The 23,341-nt window shown below is 44.7% G+C and overlaps 2 protein-coding genes across 2 annotated transcripts in view; one reads left to right on the top strand and one right to left on the bottom strand.

Moving 5' to 3' along the window:
- The window catches only part of LOC115799317 (melanoma receptor tyrosine-protein kinase-like), a 278,847-nt gene that overhangs the window by 52,105 nt on the left and 203,401 nt on the right, over positions 1-23,341 (bottom strand). The gene's annotated exons all lie outside the window — the stretch shown is intronic.
- On the top strand, positions 176-17,915 carry LOC115799339 (tomoregulin-1-like). Its single transcript, XM_030756451.1, has 10 exons — positions 176-996; positions 7,797-7,906; positions 9,154-9,283; positions 10,020-10,046; positions 10,127-10,217; positions 10,417-10,565; positions 12,551-12,598; positions 12,713-12,833; positions 14,013-14,174; positions 15,399-17,915. Exons 1-10 carry the CDS (start codon positions 870-872, stop codon positions 15,481-15,483), a joined length of 1,050 nt encoding a protein of 349 aa, XP_030612311.1. The 5' UTR covers positions 176-869; the 3' UTR covers positions 15,484-17,915.

Below are 23,341 nucleotides of genomic sequence, written 5' to 3'. Positions count from 1 at the left end.
TTATTATTTGTATTATTCTGGGACGGTGAGATTAGGTCAGCTGCAAAGCATGCAGGGATACCCCTGCGTGTGTGTGTGTGTGTGTGTGTGTGTGTGTGTGTGTGTGTGTGTGTGTGTGTGTGTGTGTGTGTAGGAGTGGGAGTGGTCTCCTGCAGGTCACGTGAGCCAGGCCTTTGTTAATGATTCAGTGAGCGGAGCAGGAGGACCAAAAAAAGAGTCCCGGTCCGACCAACTCGCATCCGTCCACGTTCCCGGCGCACCTTCACTCCGCTTCGGCTTGGATGCTGCCGGAAGGCCGCTGGGACCTCTACCTGGATCCGTGTGTCCGCGGCGGTCCGCGACTCTCCCCGCCGGTTTGAGTACGAGGCAGCGGGGCTGGGGGATGGAGGCTGAGTCCGGGCTGTGAGCAGACTGGCTGTAGGGGTGGAGGTGTGGGGGTCGGCGTGTGAAGCCCCAGGCCCTGCTTTGCTTTGTTATCCTGGGCTTCGTGTTGCAGCCGTGCTCCGTGTTTTTCCAGCCGGTTTCTCCTTGGAGCTCCTCTCCTGAGAGCCGCCGAGGAGTTTGAGACCGAGGAGCGCAAACACATGGACAAAGGGGGGTTCGAGCGCTTTTGTTTGGGCTGCAGGGTTTAAATGTTCTTCTTTTCTCCTGCGCTCATCTGTGCATCGAGGACTCACTGAAGGAGGACGCAGGAAAACCAGATTCTTTTATTTCAGTTTTCCTCTCTTTGCCTCTTTTTGTTCCTCTCTCTCTCTCATTGTGCTCCGTCTCTGCTCCTGCACACACCTCCAACCTTCTCCTCCATCTGTCCTTTCATACCGCTCTTTATTCTACCTTTCCCTTCCTCTCCCCTCTCTCCGTCCTCCATCATGGCTCCAGTGTGCCGGTTCTCCTGGTTCTGCTGCCTGCTGGTTCTGCTGGTTCTCCCCGCCGTCCGGAGCTCGATCCACCGCAGCGGTGTGGACTGCGGCCCGGGGAGGGCAGAAGACTGCCCAGGTGAGACACACTCACAGCCTGTTTACACCTGAGGACTGAGGGCTCCTGTGGAGGAGGTCAGAGGTCGTAGTCCTCTTTATTTATCCCCTTTTTAGCTCTTAGTGGGTAGTGGAGTGCAGCTCAAGAGGTGACCCAGCCTTTCTCATCTTTATGTTTCTGTTGTCATGTCAACAAAGGTACGATAAACACAAAGGTAATGACACACCTGAGCTGTGATGTAATGGGCCAGAGGATGCTGAACAGATGTTTCACCTGCTGAAGCTGCGGCCATGTTGCTCTCGTGTGTGTGTGTGTGTGTGTGTGTGTGTGTGTGTGTGTGTGTGTGTGTGTGTGTGTGTGTGTGTGTGCGCTGACCACTCCTCACTATAACCAGGCTCTATTTCAGGGTTAATTACAGGGTGGAGAAGCAGGGCGAGGCTGAGTTATAGAGCTGGGATGGAGCTCCATATGTGTACGGATCTATTGGGATATATTTGACACATCAAACTGCAGCTGCATCCACGCTGACATTTTTCAGCAGATAGTGGTTTAAACCACAGACTGTATATAAAAGATGGGCAGAGCACACGGGTTTGTGAACTCTAGTTCAGCTAATAGGCCGTCACCATCTTAGTTTTCTGAAGCTGAGGTGACTGTTGTCTGGACAGAAGGTGTTCTGCTAACACCTGTCAGTCAAAGAGGCCACGCCCCTAACAATGCAAACGTAAACAGGTGAGTTATAACTATATTCACCCCTCATACAGGTGTTATTAATGGGGGAATTAACCATGGGGACCAAAGCCATTGTAGTCATGGACTCACAGACTCTGAACGTGTCCTGTGGTCACTGAGACTTTGGCAGCAGGTCTTTACACAGCTGTGAGGTGGAGCCTCCATGGATGGGAACATGGTGAGATCTGCAGACGACCTTGAAGAACTCTTTGTGTTCCTCGAAATGTTCCTGAACAATGTTTGCAGTTGCTGAAAGAGGCCTCTGCTCTGAGGGACCAGCGCTGACACGAGGAGCTGTAGGTGGTCTGCAGCAGTGTTTAGGTTCATGTCATAATGAGTCATCCACCCGAGTGCAGGATCCCAGCACAGCTCCCACACAGAGCGTCTCCTCCCAGCAGCTCAGAAACATCAGAGCTGAGATGTTTGCAGGAGTCCTGACAGGAAATCAGTTTGTCTGTTTTTCTGGCTTAAATCAAACTAAACTGAGTAACTTAGAGAAGCTGCAGGAAGCAGAGCTTTTCTCAGTGTTTTTCTGAAGAACAGCCAGTGAGTGATCATGAAACAGCTCACAGTGATGGTGATCGAATGCTGTGGAAGTTTCAGGACGCTGATTACACACATTTCAGTAATGTGTGTGTTGCAGTGCAGATCTTTCCCCGTGTGACTCAAATACTGTCTCCATCACTGTATCAGAGGAGATAATGAGACCAGTGCACAGTGAGGGTGATTGTTAGCTGTAGCCAGGTGTTACAGAGGTTAATGTAACAGCTGGAAGATGGAGGAATGCTTGGCTGCTTCTTCATGAGTGATGGCGTCAGGTGGAGCAGCAGGTGGAGCGCTGGATTGGTGCAGCAGTAATTCAGGCGTTATATGAGCGAGCTGAAGGCAAAGCTTTCGATTTACCAGTTGATCTACGTCCCGACCCTCACCTGGGTGATGACCGCAGAGCGAGGTCGTGAAACGAGAGCGCGCTCAGCCTTAAAGATGGTGGAGGAGCTCGGACATCTGCAGGGGACTGAGAGTAGAGCTGCTGAGGTGGTTCAGACATCTGAATATGATCTCTTCTGGGTTCCTCCCTTTGGAGGGTTTCTGGGCACCCCCACACTGGAGGACACCCCAGGGTAGACCCAGCACCTGCTGGAGACTTTAGAGGTCTCGTCTGGCATGGGAACATCTCGGGATCCCTCAGGATCAGCTGGAAAGTGTTACTGGGGAGACGGACTTCTGGAATACCTGCTTAGTCTGCTGCTTCCATGACCTGAGCTAACCAGAAGATGTATGGATGAGTCTGTAATTCATAATTTATATAAGTTGAATCCCAAACTCAGCCAAGTTTCTCTGTCCAACAAGAAAAGAATTATTTGAAAAGGGAAAAATGAATAATCCTGAGTACACAATAATAATGCTGCTGTATTATTAGTTAATGATCCACAGGAAGAAGATGAGGATCTGTAGACTTTATTCTCAAACACTCCTGCTGCTCCAAATACTCATTGGGGCCCATGTAGTGGATTAATCCGCCACTGAAAATAGTCCCTATGATTCTTCCCAGCACTGGATAAAATGGGAGTTGGTGTCGGTCTGTGGATGTGAAGAAAACCAGAGAAGAGCTTCATTTTGAACTGTTCTCCTCTAAAAGTAGAAACACGGACCTGAAATAACTGCAGCGTCTCAGTTCAGCCTGTTTGAGCTTTTTTAGGATCTAAAGGAGAACTCTTTGATTTCTATTTCCAGAAGCTCCGACCTTTTTTTTGTTAAACTCCGTCGCAGAAACTCTTTTATGAACCGGTGACTCGCTCTGACAGCAGAAAGCAGGACACATGAGAGCAGTGAGGTTCAGACAGAGGGTGGAGGATGCTTTAACCAGCTGAGACCACCATGAGAGAAGAAGTCGACCTTTAGCAGAGTTCCTGAGCTGAAACCACCAGTTTTGCCCCAGATTCAGAGGGGGGGGGGGGGGGGGGGGGGGGGGGGGGTCTGATTTATAGGAGAGTGTGTTGCCTTTAAAGTAACTGCTGTGTTGTGTGTGTAGTCAGTGTTAGTCTGCAGAGATAATGAGGGCGTGAGAGGGTGAGGGTTCGTCGGTCCTCGCCTCACTGGTCTGTCTCAGATCAGCAGCAGCTCCTGCAGCGCAGCGTCTCACAGTGACGTTTAAAGCAAAGAGCGCTCACTCTGAACACGTTTCCAAAAACTGCAGAAACTGCACCCCTGTGTTAAAATGCTTCTGCTAGTCTGGATGATGCTTTGAAGAGTCTGGAAGGTGATTTTTAATGATTATAAGCTGAAATACAAAAGGAAGCAAAGGCTTGTGGGAAATGGCCTGGAGCGAGCTCATCACTGAGCTCCGTGTCGTGTGCAGAGCTCGGGTCAGGAGGTGGTCAGCCTGGCTTAGCATAAAGACTGGGAGCAGGCTCTGCCCCCGAGCTGCGACCATCAGTCGGTCCGTTAATCACTCCAGAGAAACGAGTCCATAACTCTTTCATAAGCAGCTGATGGTCCGAGCACCTGCAGCTCACCTGGAGTCCTTCCTCTCATCGTGCTGCGCACCCTCAGCTGTTCCATCACAGGGAGGTCTTTATTTAAAGAAGAGAACGACTGGAGCTTTTCTAACTCTATGAATTATTTAGCTTTAATTTAGTTCCACTGAGATCAGACCTGACCGAGTTAGCAGCTGCACACAGCTCAGCGTACAGCTGCAAACATCCAAAAACCAGCTCATGAAGAACGGCCTCATCCCTCCTTCAGCTCCTCACTTTAATGTTTTTAAATTAGCAGCTGATTTATTCAGGTTTTTGGATTTTGAACAGTCATTCATGTAACTCTGGTCTTCATGGACCTGCTGCACATGTTACAGACGTAATGATTGGTCTGTTCATTTAAAAAAAGTTTCATTGAACATGGATTTTATTTATTTAGTTTTAGTTAAAAAAAAAAAATCACTGCCACCCCCTGATATGTTTTCCAGGATCTTTATGTTTGTGTTCACATCACAGATCAGCTGTTTGGTTTCTGTGGTCGCTCAAACAGAAAATGAGTGTTAGAAACCAAACTTAACCCTGAGCAGATCTTTGCTCTCTGCATGTTTTCATTCTGCTGCCACTCAAACATGTTCAGACATTAATGCAGCGACACACTGAGTGTGTGATCTCAGCTGCCACATCTGCTGAAAACAGGCACAAACGCACAAACAGGACTCTGAGCTGCTGCTTTGGTTTGAGGCTCTCGTTGTTCTCCAGCTGCGTCGCTCTCATTCCACAAACAGCTGTGTGCAGGTTGTGTAGTTGGTGAGTTCATGCAGGGAGGGTTTCACTCACTGTGGCTCCCACAGAGCCTCCTGACGGGTCCCTGCAGACCTGCTCGACCCTGTAAACAAGCTGCTGCCGCTTGTTGATGCAACTGATGGCTGATGCAGAACGTACTAACTATAGGGTGTGTGTGTGTGTGTGTGTGTGTGTGTGTGTGTGGGAGGAGCTGTTTGAAACTCATCAGAGGAAGAGGATGTGCAGAGCTGACAGGTTGTGTCGTCACCGGTTTGAATGTGAGGAGGACAGAGTGGAGTGCAGGCTGATGAAGGATGTTGAAGCTCTGCTCGTCCTTCTGTTCACACAGTTTAACCCTGTGAGCTCCACGTCAGCACTGAACATTTACCAAACTGTCCTTCGGTTCATCGAATGCTTGTTTCACTTTTTCCCCAAATGATAAAACCTCAGAAAGTTTTAAGTTTTTTCACATTCGTCTTGTTTCCATCTCGCTCCTTTGACCGGGTCTTTTTTTTCCTTTTTCTTCTGCTTTCATGAGAACTCATCTTGTAAATGATGAACTTGTTAAGAGCAGATGTTGAGCTGTACGGTGGCCCCTCCTTCCTGTAGTTAGTGCAGAGCTGCACACACAGTTCTTTAGCATTAAAATACCAGCAGTCACTGGTTGATGCACTGATGTTCATCCAACGCTGTGGCACACAGTGAATGACTGTAATCCTGGGTATTTATTCATAAATGGAACAAATTTGCACTTCAGTGAACTGGAAAAACATTTTTGATGGGATTTAATTAAACTTTAAATACAACTCAGGTCAAAGTCATGTGAACAAATACAGAAGAAGAGGTGTAAAAAGAATGATGTGCATCTCCAGTTCGTTAACACAGAGACATCAGAATAGGTCCCCAGCTACCTGAGTGAAGGTGTTACCAAGATGGCTGCTCAGTGGCACGCCCATAGATGGTCTAAACATGGACGTAGTGTCCAGATCTGAGCCGTGAAGCAAACTCAGTGGCGTCTTCAACCTGCTGTCTTTGTAATGGCCATCAGGGGGCGATGTCTGGGCCTCTGGAAGTCTTTGGGAAACCAGCGCTCTGCCCTGAGCTGCAGGAACGTTCCTGGCGAGTCTTTAGTTTCTCAGTGGGAAGAAGAACGGATTATCGGTGGCGTGCTCGTTGGTTAGCGAATGAGGTTGCTGTTTCCACAGTCAGGTCCACCACTCGTGCCCGTGGCTTTGCAGCAGGACTTCAGGACAGCTATGGCCATCTTTCATACCATCTGTGGGCAGGACAGGCTTCCAGGGCCACTGTGGCCCAAGTCTGCCTGCCACTTCCTGTTAGTGCTGGTTCCTAATGTATGCTCGTTATTCATCGAGCTGGATTCCTAAGGAGGGCAACATGGAATAACAACAGTTACTGATGGATCATATTTTAGGTTATCAGCAAACACCAGGAGAGCTCACAAAACTCCCATCAGCCTCAGCAGCACGTGAATGTGAACACACGAAACAAAGAGAGAGCGAGAACAATAAACTGTAACCGAGCTGCTGGTTCGATGAGCACCACCGAGTGTGCTCTGGACTTTAATGCAGCAGCCGGACCCGGGAGGACGGCAGAGCTCACGGGCCGAGCCATTTTAACAAGCCGTGCTAAACAACAGCAGAGAACACTGTTTCTGTTATTGTGTCCACCCCACAGCAGTGTGTGTGTGTGTGTGTGTGTCAGCTGGCTCAGCACACTGAGGTATTTACTAATTACAGGGGAGCCCGAGGTCACGGCCCCTGTAATTACAAGCTCTAATTGGCCAACCCGAGGGCCGCCGACCAATCAGCTGCCATCAGGAAATTACTACCCTGGATAATAGTGTGTGTGTTTGTCAGTCTATATGTATTGTTTTGTCAGAGTTTCCCAGTGTGTGTGTGTGTGTGTGTGTTGTAGCCACAGACTGAAATATGTCCACAGCTGCTGGAGGATCGTTCGTGCTGCACAGAGGAATCATTCCACTTTAATATCACTTAAATACCATCAGAGTCGGTGCTGAACAGGCTGCTGCCTTTAATTTAACACTTTACAGGAAGCTGTGAGCAGATATTTGAAGTGTATTCAGTCAGATTCAGTCATTCTTCTAATCTCTTTTTTCAAAATTTGGAGGAAACCAAACTCAGCCACTCAGCACAAACGCCTCAGAGCAGCTGTCAGCACAGTGGAGGAGGGCTGAGGGTTTGGGCACCCTGCAGTCACTGAGTGCACCGTGAACTCCTCTGTATACCAAAGTCTTCTAGAGTCCATGTGAGGCCGTCACAGCTGAAATTTGGACCAAATGGGGTCTTCTATTCTATTCTATTCTATTCTATTCTAAAACCCAACAGTTAAAACGACCCCCTATGAGCAGCACTTGGTGACAGTGGGAATAAAAAACTCCCTTTTAACAGGAAGAAACCTCCAGCAGAACCAGGCTCAGGGAGGGGGGGTCATCTGCTGAGGGGGAAGACAGAGGTTAATAATAACTAATGATTAAATGCAGAGTAGGATATGAACATGGGAACCCACAGCAGCTTAGGCCTATTGCAGCGTAACCAATGGAGGGTTCACGTTTCAGTGGTTGCTCATAGGAGGTTGTTTTGATTGTTGGGTTTCTCTGTATTATTGTATTTTTGGTCTTTACCCACAATAAGAAGCACCTTGAGGCGACTGTTGTGATTTGGTGCAATATAAATAAAATTAAATTGAATTGAATTGAATTAAAAGTCCCCCTCTCCTGGGACCAAACCTTCACTCCCAGGATGATAATGATGATGTCATATAATGATGACATAATGATGTGTGTTTCAGATTTGTCAGAGAAGAAGAGCGACCTGCGTGTGTGTGATGCTGGGACATGTCGCTTTGGAGGAACCTGCCGCGAGAACGGTGCCGATATCAAGTGTGTCTGCCAGTTCCACGTGAGTCACGCACGCCTCACACAGCACCCCCTAGAGGCTGCGGTACACATTGCAGCTCCTACATGGTGGTGGGTGTGGCCTCCACTGTGCTGTGTCTGCGCTCAAGTATCGTTCCAGCTGCAATCATTTAGTGGGGAGGTGATCAGTCCCATAGATGTGACTGAATAAATGTTTGTATATGGATGATGTTATTTATCCTAAAGGTTTGGAAATTCATGTGTTACAGTAACTACAAATGTACAGAAAATACCAAAGAACACTGTGAAAATGTGAGCATAACATTCATAATAAATTCAATAAAGCAAAATAAACTCAATGCAGTAAGAATGAAGCCCAGCAAACATGCAGTGAGTCAGACTGAAGTGTCTGCACTCTGTCACAGCATCAGCTGAGCAGCAAACAGACCATAATGAGCTGCATGCAGCCGCGCAGCATCACGCACTGCTGTTAAAGAGCTCAAACTGTGACTTCTGAAAATAGACGGCTTTCATGTCCTGATCAGTGTGTCAGTGATACAAATGCTGTCAGTGGAGACTATTATTAAACCTGCCATACTGAAACATGATGGTTCTGAGCTTTTTACACAGCATTAACACAGAGTTGGCAGAGCCAGAGTCCACTGGCCCCTCACCGGATCCAAGCAGCAGCATCCAGATCATGAAGCCGGCGTGGCAGCGCTCACAGCTGCAGCTCTCGGGTCCTGCCGGGTCTTTGCCGGCAGCGCTGGCTCACAGGGGGTCGTCTGATTGTCGGGTTTCTTTCTGCTATTGTCGGGTCTTTACCTTATAATATAAATTCCTCGAGGAGGCTGTTGTTGTGAATTGGCAATATATAAAAAACTGAATCAAATTGAATTGAGCTGTTATGTTTGAATGATTCAGAGTTCAGTGGCTTAAGAAGGAAAAAATCATTCCTCTGGATAAAGTCAGTTACTGATCAGACTGAAAATGAGGGAAAAAGCAGCCAAAGTCCGAATAAAACTTTGAAAGGCCTTCAGAAAGCTGCAGAACTGTTGCTCAAGAGCACTTAAAAAATGACAAGAACCAGTGGACGGCTCTGACAGTCTTTTACAGCCTGTGGTTCCACCTGTGCTGATGGACAGGTCTGCAAACACTGAAAACATCCATGTGTCCAGCTGTGACTGCAGCTGTTTGAAGCTGCAGCAGCTGCAGCAGCAGCAGCAGCAGCAGCTGCAGCGATGATGCTGCAGGTGAATAAAGTTATTCTGTGTTATTCTGTGTTTTCAGTGCCATAAGAAGTACGTCCCCGTGTGCGGCTCAAATGGAGACACGTACCAGAACGAGTGCTTCCTGAGGAGAGCCGCGTGCAAGAAACAAAGAGCCATCAGCATCGTGTCAGATGGACCCTGTTACCACGGTAACACACACAGACTCACACACCTGTTAACCCATTCACTGCTGCTTACATAATGAGCACATGTGAGGTTTCAGACACTCACTGATGGCCGGCTTTGATAAATGTAGTCAGTGAGGAGCAGGTGGACAGATCACAGCCGCCGGGAGGTTCAGATCTAATTACGCCGCCTTTACTGCGTCCATAAGATCAGCTTAAAGTGATGATCACAGCGTCTCCTGTCCCAGTGTGGGTGCTCATTTAAACATGAACAAAGGTTCCAATTATGAGCTCCCTGTGAGTTTAGGGGGCGGAGCTACAGTCCCCATAGAGACTCCATGTTAAACCTTCCCAGCAGAAATAAACAGAAAGCTGATACAGAAACAGCTTTGGTCTGTAGATAATTTCCCTTCATAACAGCTTCATGGGGGGAGGCTGAGAGGGTCTCTGTGTCTGTGTGATGTCATCCAAATATGATGGCTTATTCATAAAGGTTTATTTTGATCTGTAAATCATGCAAAGCTGCTCAACTCCAGCAATAATGAGTCTGAATGTGCCGTCACGTATTCAGTGTTCAGAGCAGACAGCCGTTAATGCACATACACTGAAATCATACACACGTTTATATGAGCGTCCACCTTTGGAGCTGGAGATCGGAGTGGGGGTGGGTGTTATCGGAGCAGACTGCGACTGAAGATGGAAAAGTTAATTTCCTGCAGTGACACTAACATCAGAACATCTGTGTGTGTGTGTCTGTCAGATGCTGGCTCAGGATCTGGAGATGGAGGTAAACAGCTTCATATCTGCTCTGCTTTGTTTTAAAATGACTGAAACTGATGAGGATGCTCAGCATGTTTGTGTCTGCAGACGATGAAGGCTCCGGGCGCGGGAAAAAGACCTCCAAATGTGGAAACTGCAAGTTTGGAGCCGAGTGTGACGAAGACTCTGAGGATTTGCTGTGAGCACGCACATGCACACACACACACACACACACACTGTGAGGAGGTTAAACTGAGCCTGAACCAGAGGAAGAACTTTTATGAGTGAATGGAGCAGAAATGATCAACTGCACCCCCCCCCCCCCCCCCAAACAGGAGCACTGTGACTTCATCCTGTGTTTACTCTGTATGTGTGTGTGTGTGCGTGTGTGCGCGCAGGTGCATGTGTAACATCGTGTGTAACGGCCACAACGATAACCCGGTATGCGGCAGCAACGGCGTCACCTACGACACCCCCTGCCACGTCCGGGAGGCGTCCTGCCTCAAGCAGCTCAAGATCGACATCAAGCACGTCGGACGCTGCCATGGTAACAACTAATTACAACACAACAAAGACATCATCTTCATCATCACCCATCATCATCCTCATCCACGCTGAGAAACATCAGAACAACAAAAAGCATCAGGAGGCAGGAGAGGAGGAGAGGAAGGAGGGGAGGCTAGAGGGAAAAGGGGAGAGGAGAGGAACGGGGTGAGAGGGGGAGGGGGAGGGCAGGGGGAGGAGGAGAGAAGGCAGGATCAGAGGAGTCAAAGGAGGATGGGAGTGAGGAGGGAAAGGGTAGAAAAAGGTTTCAGTTCATTTATTTTGAATGATGACCTGACCCCAATCCACACACACACACACACACACACACACACACACACACACACACACACACACACACACACACACACACACACACAGGGATTATCACAGCTGGCTGAACAAACAGCAGGTCACATTTTAACACCACGACCTCCTGCTCCACATGTTCAGTTCTTTGTTCTCTCCTTCCTCTTCCTCCTTTTCTTCTTCATTTGCTACTTCTTCCTTTTCTTTTTTCTTCCTCTCTTTCATAGTCTTTTTTTTCCCTCATCTTTCTCTGCTACTTTTCGTCTTCCTCCTGATCATTTCCTGTTTCTCTTCCTTTTCTGCTTCCTTCTTTACTCCTTTACATTTTCCTTGTCCCCTTTTTTTTCTGCCTCTTTTTGAATTCTTTCTTCTCTTCTCTTTCGTGTTAATTTGCTTCATCTTCCTCCTCTTCTGTCCTTTTCTTTCTCCACTTGTTCTTCTCTTCTTACCTGGAGTTTGGACGGAGCAGGTTTCCTTTAAGCTCTGCCTCTGATCAGCTGATTCTTGCTGTCTTAGTTATTCTGCGTCTCTATGAATTCATCCACCAACAGTTCAGCCAGCAGATCACCTGACTGTGTTTTTATTTAGTGCCAAAAACAAACACAAAAATTTTCGACGCAGAGATTTCAAACCAAAAAAAGTCACATTTTTAGATTTTATGATCTGACAAAATAAAATGTTTGACTCTCAGAGTGCGGATCAATCAGTTCATCTCTGCTTTGTTTAGTAAAGAAAGCGCCTGAATTCAGCTTCATGTTTCCTCTGACACGGCAGCATAAAGACACACTCTGAGAACTCAAACACAGCTTTGAACATGGAAATAATCTTATTTTAATCTTTTAAAAATAGGAATCCAGTTTTTTTTAGTATAAATGTTACGGGAACTTGTTCTCAGCTCGTGCGACTTTCTTTCCTTTGAGAACAAATGAGGCAGACAAACGTCTCTCCAACATTAGTGGAACATTTGTGCTGATGGAGCTTCACCCTGAAGCCAGAACAGTGTGTGTCTGTGTGTGTGTGTGTGTGTGTGTGTGAGTCACTGACCTGTATTTAAGCGTCCTCTTCCCTCGCTGCTCGCTCTCATCAGTCAGGGAGACGTGAACACACACTCGCTCTTACAGGACGTCTCATTGATCAGTCACAGGAGCAGGTCTGAGATCAGTGATGCTCACCGTCATGTGACGCTGTCGCGTTTCACTCAGGAACAAAACGTGACTGAAGCCGTTTAATCTTCATCAAACTAAAACTCACCTCTGTGAATCTTTGTGAACACGAACACATTTACTCACAGTCTGGATTTAAACCTTTCAGCATCTTACTGTCTGTGAATCGTTTGGTGTCAAACATCAAAAACAGGTTCAGACATTTCACACTCAAATATTTCAAGTTTTGAGCCTCTTGGTTAGATCAGCAGAGAAGAAGCTTTGCATGATTCACTATTCAAAATAATCCTTCTGTGTCTCATGCTGGGCCTGCAGCCCCTCACTTCTGACATTTGACCTCCTCTACCTTTAATGCCACCCTCCCTTTAAGAAGGTTTCAACAGCAGGTGGGTGGGGCTTCTGTGAGATGACTATATTAGGGGGGGGTCCGCTCACTATGACATCACACAGATCCATCTGTGATGAAAGTCTAAATGATTGAAAACTGATGATAAAAACTCTTCTTCTGTGGTTTCAGATAAAAACAGGAAAGACGACAGCATCAAAACCAAACCAGAGATCTACGGTAACACACACACACACACACACACACACACACACACAGCCACACACTCAGCCAACTCACATCTTACAGCAACAGCCAATCATAAATCACGCATTTCTTCTTCACTTCTACCAGCACCATCCAAACCTGGTGAGGGGGAGGAGTTTGAAGATAGCCCCGCCCCTTGTCCTGATGACTACTCCCAGTTCTGTGAACACGGTCACTGTGAGATGAGACACAACCTGCCCACCTGCAGGTAAGCCCCCACTCTGACCTCATGTGCAGGTTAATTTATCCAAGCACGAAGCAAAACCTACAATTTACAAAGTAGATCAAATAAAAACCAGATTTAAAATCTGCAATAAATCAGGAAGGTGGAAAAATTAGTAAAATCATATTGTTTTGTTTTAATTGATCAAAAACCTGTGAAAACAAATTAAAAAATATTCAATTTAAAATAAAGGATTACGCAGCACGTAATCCTGCTGCTTCACAGTGAGAAGGTCTGGGTTCACCCCCACCACATAAAACTCTCCTGTGGAGTCTGTTATGCCTGTGTCTGCGTGGGTCTCCTCCCACAGTCCAAAGACGTGCAGCTACTGGGGTTAACTGGTGATTCTAAATTGCCCACAGGTGTGAATGGTTACCTGTCCCTGTGACAGGCTGGCCAGGTGTACTCCACCTCTCCCCCTATAGGCTCCAGACCCCCGTGACCCTGAAATGAATAAGGGGAAATGGATGGATGGATTCTGTGGCTCAGTGCTGATGACTGCACATCAGAGCGCTGACACTTTAAACCGGACTCATTCCAACAATAAAGCTTCTGTCCCACAGCCTGATGAGGAAATGTGGAAATCAGAGATCAAAGGAATCAATGTGACTGCTTGAACAGATATTCTTGGTGTTTGTTGCAGCAGTGTGAAAGAGACTCAGCAGATTAGAATCAAGTAGAACAGCATTTTATACACAAAATGAATACACACACATTCCTGTGACAGCTTGACACAGAGTTTACACTTCATTCAGAGGTTTCAGGAAGGAACAGCTTAACAAGCTGCACATGTTCCCCCAGCAGAGAGTCTGTATCACTGATTCCTTCAATGAGTCTGCTGAGCTGTAACAGCAGAGTCCTGCCAATATGGGAGAAATCTGCTCTCTCTGTCCCTAACTTTTCATTATCACTCTGAGAAAGGGTGTTTCTAATTTTAGAAATATTACGCAAATGTAAAAAAGCGGTCCTACATATTTGTTTAATATGTGCATCTGCATAACAATGGAAATGTATGCTCCATCATTAGTGTGCTTATTCTGATGACTGATGTGATATTCTCAGCATGTTCCTGTGAAATGTCCACAACTAACTGCTCACACACACTGACTCTGTGTGTGTGTGTGTGTGTGTGTGTGTGTGTGTGTGTGTGTGTGTGTGTGTCAGGTGTGAGGCAGCGTATGGTGGGCCTCAGTGTGATCAGCTGCTGGACTTTAACATCCTGTACGTGGTGCCCAGCGGACAGAAGCTGCACTATGTCCTCATCGCTGCCATCATCGGAGCTGTTCAGATCGCCGTCATCGTGGCCGTGGTCATGTGCTTCACCAGGTACTCTCTCTCTCTCTCTCTCTCACACTCACACACACACACACACACACACACACACACACACACATCACTGCAGGCTTTAATCAGGCTCATATCAGTCCGGTATGACCTGCAGATATTTTACTACCTCAGACTCAGCTGTCCATAATTCCTCATCATACACTGATCACCATAAAACAAAATTTAAGAAGTCCATTTGCCTTTTTCTTCAAGCTGAATCATGTTTTCTTTTACATCTGGTGTTTGGGTGTGTTCATCACTTACATGAGGAACAGCTGAGAACACCAGGCTGCAGTATGGGAAGAAGGCAAGCCGGCAGAGGCAGTGTGATGCTTTGGGCAAAGTTCTGCTGGGAGAACTTTGATCCTGCATCCATGTCTACCATCCACCCACCTCAACACTATTGCAGACCATATACAGCCTTTCATGGAAACAGTATTCCCTGTTGGCTGTGGCCTCTGTCAGCAGGATCGTGCTCCCTGCCACAAAGTAAAAATGGTTTAGGAATACTTTGAGGAGCACAACAATGAGTTTGAGGTGTTGACTTGTCCTCCAAATTCCTCAAATCTCAGTGATGCCCGAGAGTCTAAAACAGGAATCGTTTAGGGCAAAGTGTCTCAACCCAACAAACGTGGTTGTTTCTCCCAGATCAAAATGGGGGGCAGATGATGAAGGGCCCACCATGCCACCTCTCACAAATCCAAAAATATGGAAACAAATGTCTGTGTCTTTGTTTTTTACACATTAGGGGGTGGGGTGGTGAATGACGGTGGGCTGAACCATCACTGAAGCACCACAAACACTTAAAAACATCAGCAAACTCCCCATTAACAAGCAGCTCTGACAAACTGCTTCAGAATGTGTCCTGCAGAGTGTTCATGGAGTGTGTGTCTGCCGCACAACAACACAGCAGCTCTAAAAGTCTCTCACAGCTGGGACCCGAGAACACTGAGAGGGCTCCTATTGCCTTGTGATTATGATCACATGACTGAACCTCCCATTTTGCATAAGAACTCCTCAGAACTCAATTTTCTTCCTTCTCTAATTTAGTGTCTGATGAAGCCTCATAATGACCCCCCCCCCAGGCAGGAAGGTGTAACTAGAACGTTTAAATGAATCATTTTCAGATACATTGATGTGTTCTTGTACTAAATTAAAGGCGGTTCCTCGCGTGGGTCCTCATCAGTGTTGTTGTTGATGTGTACTTCCTGTTGTGTCCTGCAGGCGGTGCAACAAGACGAAGCGTGGGCGGAGACAGAAGCAGCATCTCGGCCACTTCCCGTCAGGAACGTCCTCCAGGATGATGTAGCTGCTCCTTTTTTTTTCTTTTAATTTTTTTTTTCTGTCTTGTTTTTATAAAATTCAAGAATCCAACGTTTCGTACCACAGACTGCATTTTTGATATCTCGACTTTTTGGTGCCTCTTCTTCTTCTTTTCCCCCTTTGTTTGAAACAACCTGAAGTTATTGAGGGGCCTTATTTTTCACATTTCATCCCTTTTACTTCCCGTCTGCAGATGACTTTCAGCTTTCGGTCAGGCAGAGCGGAGACGCACAGTCGTGCTGCTGCCGTCCTCTCAGACTCTGAAACACTGTGGAAACTTTATTTCTCTGATTGTATCGTCCACGCCGGGAGCTACTCTCCGTTTGACCCCGTGGGACGCACAGCAAACTCTGTTTTTCATGGTTATTCAAAGTGAGGACGCGTTCCTGCCAGAGCTGGAATTTGTCATCAGTCTTCCTCCCGTCCCACAGGTGGAGACAACAACCCACATTCTGATTGGCTCTGGTTTAAAAAAAAAGTTGTACATGTTGATCTGTGGATGCACCCCTGCAGAAACATGAAGATAATCAGCAGACTGAAGAGCAGCTTAAGGCACAGGGACCAGGAACACGGGGGGGTACAGACACTCACGGGAGACCAGAAATCTACTTTTTACCTTCCATTTGATTTTATTCAGAGGCAGGAAAATGACACAGAACAGCTGTGATTGATGCCAGGTCTCCAGATACACATTCAGAGATCTGTCACATCATTTTCAGTTATTGTGAATATTTAGAGGGGTGCGGTACACCGTGCCTGATTGCACTGTTCTGGGCTGAACCGAGGCCTGACAGAAGATCATCTGATCATCTTCATCATGAAACCTCAGCTTTTTAATCTTTATCCCCTCCACCGGGGAGCTTCTGTGATTGGCTGGCTTTGTGTGCCAAGGAGGGGCAGCTCTGACTATGAAACCACATGCTCATTGGCTAATGACTTGTGACTGACACACTTGTAGTCAATGAGGATGTGGTTTCACTCCACAGATAATCCTCCTGTGAAACATGGTGTGATCAATATTTACATAATGGCCTCCATTTCTCATTCACTGTAACCCAAATGAGCTCATTGAGAGTGTTTACAGAGGTCAGAGGTCAGAAATCCTTTTTCCCCATAGACCCCTAAAGGCAGGAAGTCTATTTGCAGACACGGCTGTCGCCATCTGGTGGCCTTCAGGTAGAATACAGGTTCACTTCATTTTCTGAAGCTTCGTCCATGTTTTCTGTTGTCTGAAGGATTCTTTAATAATTCAAAAATTCAGGCAAAACTAAACTTTTGGCATCTTCATGAATACATATTGGACTGAAATTGGAAAAATTGTAGGACACTAATCTGCACCCAGGGACGGAGCTCAGGTGAAGGTGTGGAGGTCTGATTCAGCAGTTAATTCCTAAATACAGCCTTCAGAGTCAGATACTTTATTTTGCTGTCTTTACAGTTAAGAGTGCTCTGAGGAAGCGGCTGATGTGATGAAGGCTCTTCTGCTCACATGTTCACATTTCAAACTTCTCTTTACACTTATCAGTGGGTACTGCCCCTCGGCAGGCTTCCTGATGTTGGCAAATTGAAAGAGAAAAACGTTTCAGGAACTGAGGGTCTGCAGTTCATGAATAAGGAGGATTTTAACTGTGACTCATGCAGAGCTACTCTGTCTAATAAACATACGGAGGTGGAAGTGAGCAGTGAGTCCATGTTAAGAATTCCCATGATGCACTGCTGCTCACGTTTGGCCAACTTTTCTTGTTTTTCTTTGTTTACTTTGTCACACGTGTTGTACCGCCTTAGTTGTGGAGGGGGCGCTCTGCACCAGGACTGCAGGATTATCAGGGACCACTGAAGCCCCCTGTGGTGCTGTAAGTCACATCTGAGGGTTTTTTATGCTCTGCTGCGTCTCACAGGGTCAAACGTAACATTTCACGTATCCTTAGAGAAACTTTATTTGATGCTTTTGTATTTGTTCCAATGAGACGCACCTGAAAACCAAAATGCTGTTTTTTCTACTGCGTAAAATAATGAGGTAAAGCCGACATGTACAGGATGCTGTTATAATTATTTTATTGCCTAATTTTCAGATGACGCCATTCAGGAAATGGATTCCAATGTTTGTGTGTTTGGACGAGCTGATGATAATTTAAAGGACCTCGTCGAGCTTTTTTCTTGATTATCATTCGTAACCATGGTACCAAGTGTCCGTGTGGGTCATTTGTGTTAGAAGGAGTAGACCGATAAGCTGGGCTCGGGTCCTTCATGTCGCCGTGCTGAGACAAACCGGGGTGACCTCCCCCGGTCTCAGTCACGCGCCGCCTGAGGGAATCCAGCCTGATTTTACTGTAGACGTTGTGTAATGCATGAAGCAGTGAAGTTGTTGTTTAGACTGTGCTGTAGCTGAACTAGAATTAAATTATGATGTTTGAACCACTCTGTCCTCATGTCTGCTTTTATTGTGCTCTCAGTGAAGCTTCACAGAAAACTTCTCTCTGAAGGTTCAGGAGCTTCTGGGTGGACTTCCAGTTCTTCAGTGTTTTCTCAGCATTTACCAGAAGACATGTTTAAAAGCCTGGAAACATGAATGAGGGTTACAGTCTGGAGACTTAAGGTGGAAGTGAATGTGTTCTAATGTCCAGCAGGTTCAAAAAGAAGCCTGAATGAGCTGAGTTTATGCTCTGTCACTGGTTTCACGTCATATTGAATAAACTATTTTGGAAATGGTGCTTCCAGACTGAAACAGTGTGCTGTAGGGTGGGATACCTTATACCTGACAGCTGTTGAAGGAACCTTAAAAAAAAAAACAGCTTATCCCCCCCCCCAGGTTCCTGCATGTTCGTTTATCAAACAGGAATGCGACAATACAACAGAATAAGGAGTCCCAATTATTAAATTTAATTAAGCCATTTCAAACAGCCACCTGACAGAGTCCTGGCATCTGTTATTATCTCGTCAATAGTTTTACATCCTCACTGCGTATAACTTTGGATACTGTGGCTCCTCTGAAAAGGAAAGCTTCAAATCAGAAGTGCCTGACTCCGTGGTATAATTCACAAACGCACAGCTTAAAGCAGATAACCCGAAAGCTGGAGAGGGAATGGCGTCTCACTAAATTAGAAGATGCTCATTTAGCCTGGAAAAAGAGTTGCTCTATAAAAAAGCCCTCCGTAAAGCTAGGACATCTTACTATTCATCATTAATTGAAGAAAATAAGAACAACCCCAGGTTTCTTTTCAGCACTGTAGCCAGGCTGACAAAGAGTCAGAGCTCTGTAGAGCCGAGTATTCCTTTCACTTTAACTAGTAGTGACTTCATGGATTTCTTTACAAATAAAATTTTAGACATTAGAGAAAAAATTATTCATAACCATCTCAAAGATTATTCTTCATGTTCGGCTGCTTTCAGCACTGCTGGTATTTGTTTAGACTCTTTTGCTCCAGTTGATCTTTCAGAGTTAACTTCAATAGTTACTTCCTCCAAACCAGCAACATGTTTATTAGATCCCATTCCTACTAGACTGTTCAAAGAAGTCTTTCCAATTATTGATGCTTCTATCTTAAAAATGATCAATCAGTCTTTATTAGTTGGCTATGTACCACAGACCTTCAAGGTGGCTGTAATTAAACCTCTGCTTAAAAAGCCATCACTGACCCAGCTGTCTTAGCTAATTATAGGCCAATCTCCAACCTTCCTTTTCTCTCAAAGATTCTTGAAAGAGTAGTTGTAAAACAGCTAACTGATCATCTGCAGAGGAACGGTTTATTTGAAGAGTTTCAGTCAGGTTTCAGAATTCATCACAGTACAGAAACAGCATTAGTGAAGGTTACCAATGATCTTCTTACAGCCTCTGACAGTGGACTCATCTCTGTGCTTGTCCTGTTGGACCTCAGTGCAGCTTTGATACTGTTGACCATAACATTTTATTACAGAGATTAGAGCTTGCTATAGGTATTAAAGGTACTGCACTGCAGTGGTTTGAATCATATTTATCTCATAGACTCCAATTTGTTCATGTAAATGGGGAGTCTTCTTCAGACAGTAAGGTTAATTATGGAGTTCCACAGGGTTCTGTGCTAGGACCAATTTTATTTACATTATACATGCTTCCCTTGGGCAGTATTATTAGAAAGCACTGCATCAATTTTCATTGTTACGCAGATGATACTCAGCTTTACCTATCAATGAAGCCAGATGACACACATCAATTAGTTAAACTGCAGGAATGTCTTAAAGACATTAAGGCCTTGATGACCTCTAATTTCCTGCTTCTAAATTCAGATAAAACTGAAATTCTTGTTCTCGGCCCCACAAATCTTAGAAACATGGTGCCTAACCAGATACTTACTCTGGATGGCATTACTTTGGCCTCCAGTAACACTGTGAGAAATCTTGGAGTCATTTTTGACCAGGATATGTCCTTCAATGCACATATTAAACAAATATGTAGGACCGCTTTTTTGCATTTGCGCAATATTTCTAAAATTAGAAACATCCTTTCTCAGAGTGATGCTGAAAAGCTAATTCATGCCTTTATTACTTCTAGGGTGGACTATTGTAATTCATTATTATCAGGCTGTCCTAAAAGCTCCCTGAAAAGCCTTCAGCTGATCCAAAATGCTGCAGCTAGAGTCCTGACAGGGACTAGAAAGAGAGAGCAGATTTCTCCCATATTGGCTTCTCTTCATTGGCTCCCTGTTAAATCTAGAATAGAATTTAAAATCCTTCTCCTCACATACAAGGTCTTGAATAATCAGGCACCATCTTATCTCAAAGACCTCATAGTACCATATCACCCCAACAGAGCACTTCGCTCTCAGACTGCTGGCTTACTTGTGGTTCCTAGGATTGCTGTCCAGGTAAATTGCATGGCTGTCAGTTTAAATATTATAGTGGAGGGCTTTCTTTCCAGTTGCCTGCATGTTTTACCCCGTTATTCCCTGACCAATGACTTAGTTTTTGGTCGTGATAATGGCTAACGTTTTCAATAAGTTGATTAATTGCTAGCTTGCTAGTGTCAGCATGAGCTAGCATCGGTTTACCTGAGGTGAGGGAGTGGGGTCAGTATGTTTGTGACATTATGAACTAAGTTGTTGTCATTGTCAGTTTTTGGTTCATACTTAGGTTAATGATTAATAATGCAGTCACTGGCTCAGCATCACAATCAGCATTGTAACAGTTCTTTAAGCAAGTCCCTTAAGACAGAAATCACATTTGGCTAACCTTTTTAACCTGCTAATGTGGGTGTAACCATGGCTAGCTTGCACTTTATCACAAAGTCTCTCAGCCTGTCTTCCTTTATCTATCTGTATCTCATCATCTCCAGTGTGATTGTCAACTAAATATGGCAATGAAACATACACTTTTAACCCCAAGGATGCCCATTATCAACAGGGGAGAAGAATGGCCCTTAAAATGAAGCATGATCACATCTTAGCTGAAGCCAAGGTAAATTTTTTTTTTTTTTTTTTATTCACAATCATTTTTGCTTAAACAGCTGTGCTGTATTTAGATATGTAGGAAGAACTTGAGTTATTATATTGTGAAAATATGCATTCAATCATTTTAGTGTTAATGTAATATGTAAGGAATATCTTCAATGTTAACTATTATAAAATTTGTTTAAAATAGGAGCTCACTGTTGGGTTATGCTTTGAATTATCACCTGTCTTGTCATACAGACAGCAGCTGAAGTGAGGAAACAAGTGCATGCTGGAGAAAGCCCTCCAAAGAAAAGGGACTGTGTGGGAAGAGGGAAGCCAAGGGGGAGGCGGGGAGGTGGGAGAAAACCCTCAGCTACAGGTAGATATCTGATATTTTAAACTTTTGTTTCAATATACTGTACTGATTAAAAAGTGGACCAAATTAAAACAGAACACTGGCATTACTTTAAAAACTAGATGCATTCTGTGGCTTGAAATTTCACCAAAAAAGTGTGTGTGTGTGTGTGGGGGGGTTTCAGTAAACTTCAAGCAACTTTTTTCAAGTATTTAATAGGCATATATTTTGCCTAATTTAATAAAATGTAATCATAATGTAGGACTGGAAAACATGAATGTGTCACGAAATGTGCCAGTATTCCTTGTCTTCTCTTTTATTTAGTTCTCCTGCTTTCTGTAACTCCTTATCTATGTCTTCCTCTTTGCCTGTTTTTATTTCTTTGTTTCTTAATTCCTTGTTATTATCGGAGTAAGTTTTTCCTAACCTGTCATGAAAATCCTGTCACCACTTTTACCGATCTGGCTTGCCTAAGTTGCATATTTGTTCTATTTTTTATTTTACCTTAATTTTACCCATTTCCTCCTGTAGTATAAGAGTTTGGTTCTGTTTCAAATATAAGTCTACAAATAATGCATGATAAGCCTAATGAGTTTCTATTCTTTGACGTACTGTTTTACAGACACAGCAGAGAGCACCCTGTCATCACATGTTGAGGTTCTGCTCACTGTACCTTCAGCACCACTCAATCCTCAAGAGGAATTTGGTAAATCACAGTGAATCAAAATGGAAAATCAAAATGTTCTATTTAAATATTGTACTGAGTGGAAAAATCTTGGAGAAAACAAACAGTATATAGGTAGTATATTGATTAAAAGCATAGAGTAGTAAACATTTAGTCTATTACCATACTGAACCTTGAAATTCATTAGGCATTAATTAGCTAATTTTTAATGGGTCTCTTCTATATTGTCATTTGCAACTCAAGAAATTGTGTTCTTTACAGAAAACAATATGGAAAGGTTGTCCTCTATTTGGGATTCATGTCCTTCTCCTGAGACTCACAGAAGTACAGCATCGTCATGGTCCTTTCGGCAGCAGAAAGCTGCTGAATGCTGGAAGGAAGCACGGCCATACCACCGGGAATGCCTCACTGATGCAGAGACTGTTGGTCATCCTCTGTGTTGCCACTGTCTTGAGCCTGCTGTTATTAGGTCTCATCTCAGTAACATTCATTTCTAAATAGATAGTGTAAGCTTGCTGAGCTATGCCTTACTGGCCAAGATGCACTTTTTTTGAGTGTGTGAGACAACATTGATAATTACAGGAAAACTACACAATTGGGAGGAATTTCCTTTTTAACTGTCACCTCATAGTGAAAAGGTCCTTTTCACTATGAGGTGACAGTGAACACTGAGCCACCCTGTCATAAGTGCATACTGCTTTTAGTTATTCCCCAAATTTCTGTTTAATTAAAAAAGTTATTCTTACTTAGGTGCAGAGACTGCCTTCCGGAGGAATGGTTCTGTGGGGATTGTGATGTTCAACATCACAAAAATCAGCCACTCCACAACAGAGAGTGTGTTACTGATGGCTTGTTTAAAGCCATTCCTCCAACCACATGTATTATCAGAGTGGAGGGCCAATATTGCACCCATGACCAAGGTATTTCCTCATGAGACATGCAATTTTTGCAAAAAAAAATTAATGTCTACAGCTAATTACAAATAATCTAGATAAGTGGTATTCTCTCTATTTTGCTAGCTTGCATTCTGCCAACAGTGAAGGTTCGAAGCTGCTCCTGTGGAAGCGCAAACTTCAAAGTGTCACCAGGCAAACCAGTGAATTTAATCAACATCAATGGTAAAGAACAATCTGCTATTTAGGTTTCTGTGGTAGATTTGAGCATAGTGTGATCCAGCATGTTTCCTACCTTTCCTTCCTGACCTATTTTATGATTCCACAATATCATAACATGGTATAGCAAATGTTATTGTCATTAAGAATTCAATTTTATTTATATGATGCTAATCACAACAAACTTTCACCTCAAGGCCCTTTTGGATTGTATGGCAAAGGCCCTACTATAACAGAAATCCTTCACAAGACAGAATTATTATTTCAAAGCATAATATTCTGTCTAA

This window comes from Archocentrus centrarchus, chromosome 20 (assembly GCF_007364275.1).
Source record: "Archocentrus centrarchus isolate MPI-CPG fArcCen1 chromosome 20, fArcCen1, whole genome shotgun sequence".
In the NCBI taxonomy this organism is placed as follows: domain Eukaryota; kingdom Metazoa; phylum Chordata; class Actinopteri; order Cichliformes; family Cichlidae; genus Archocentrus; species Archocentrus centrarchus.
The sequence above is the reverse complement of the archived record's forward strand: the minus strand, read 5'-3'. Positions and strand labels throughout refer to the sequence as shown.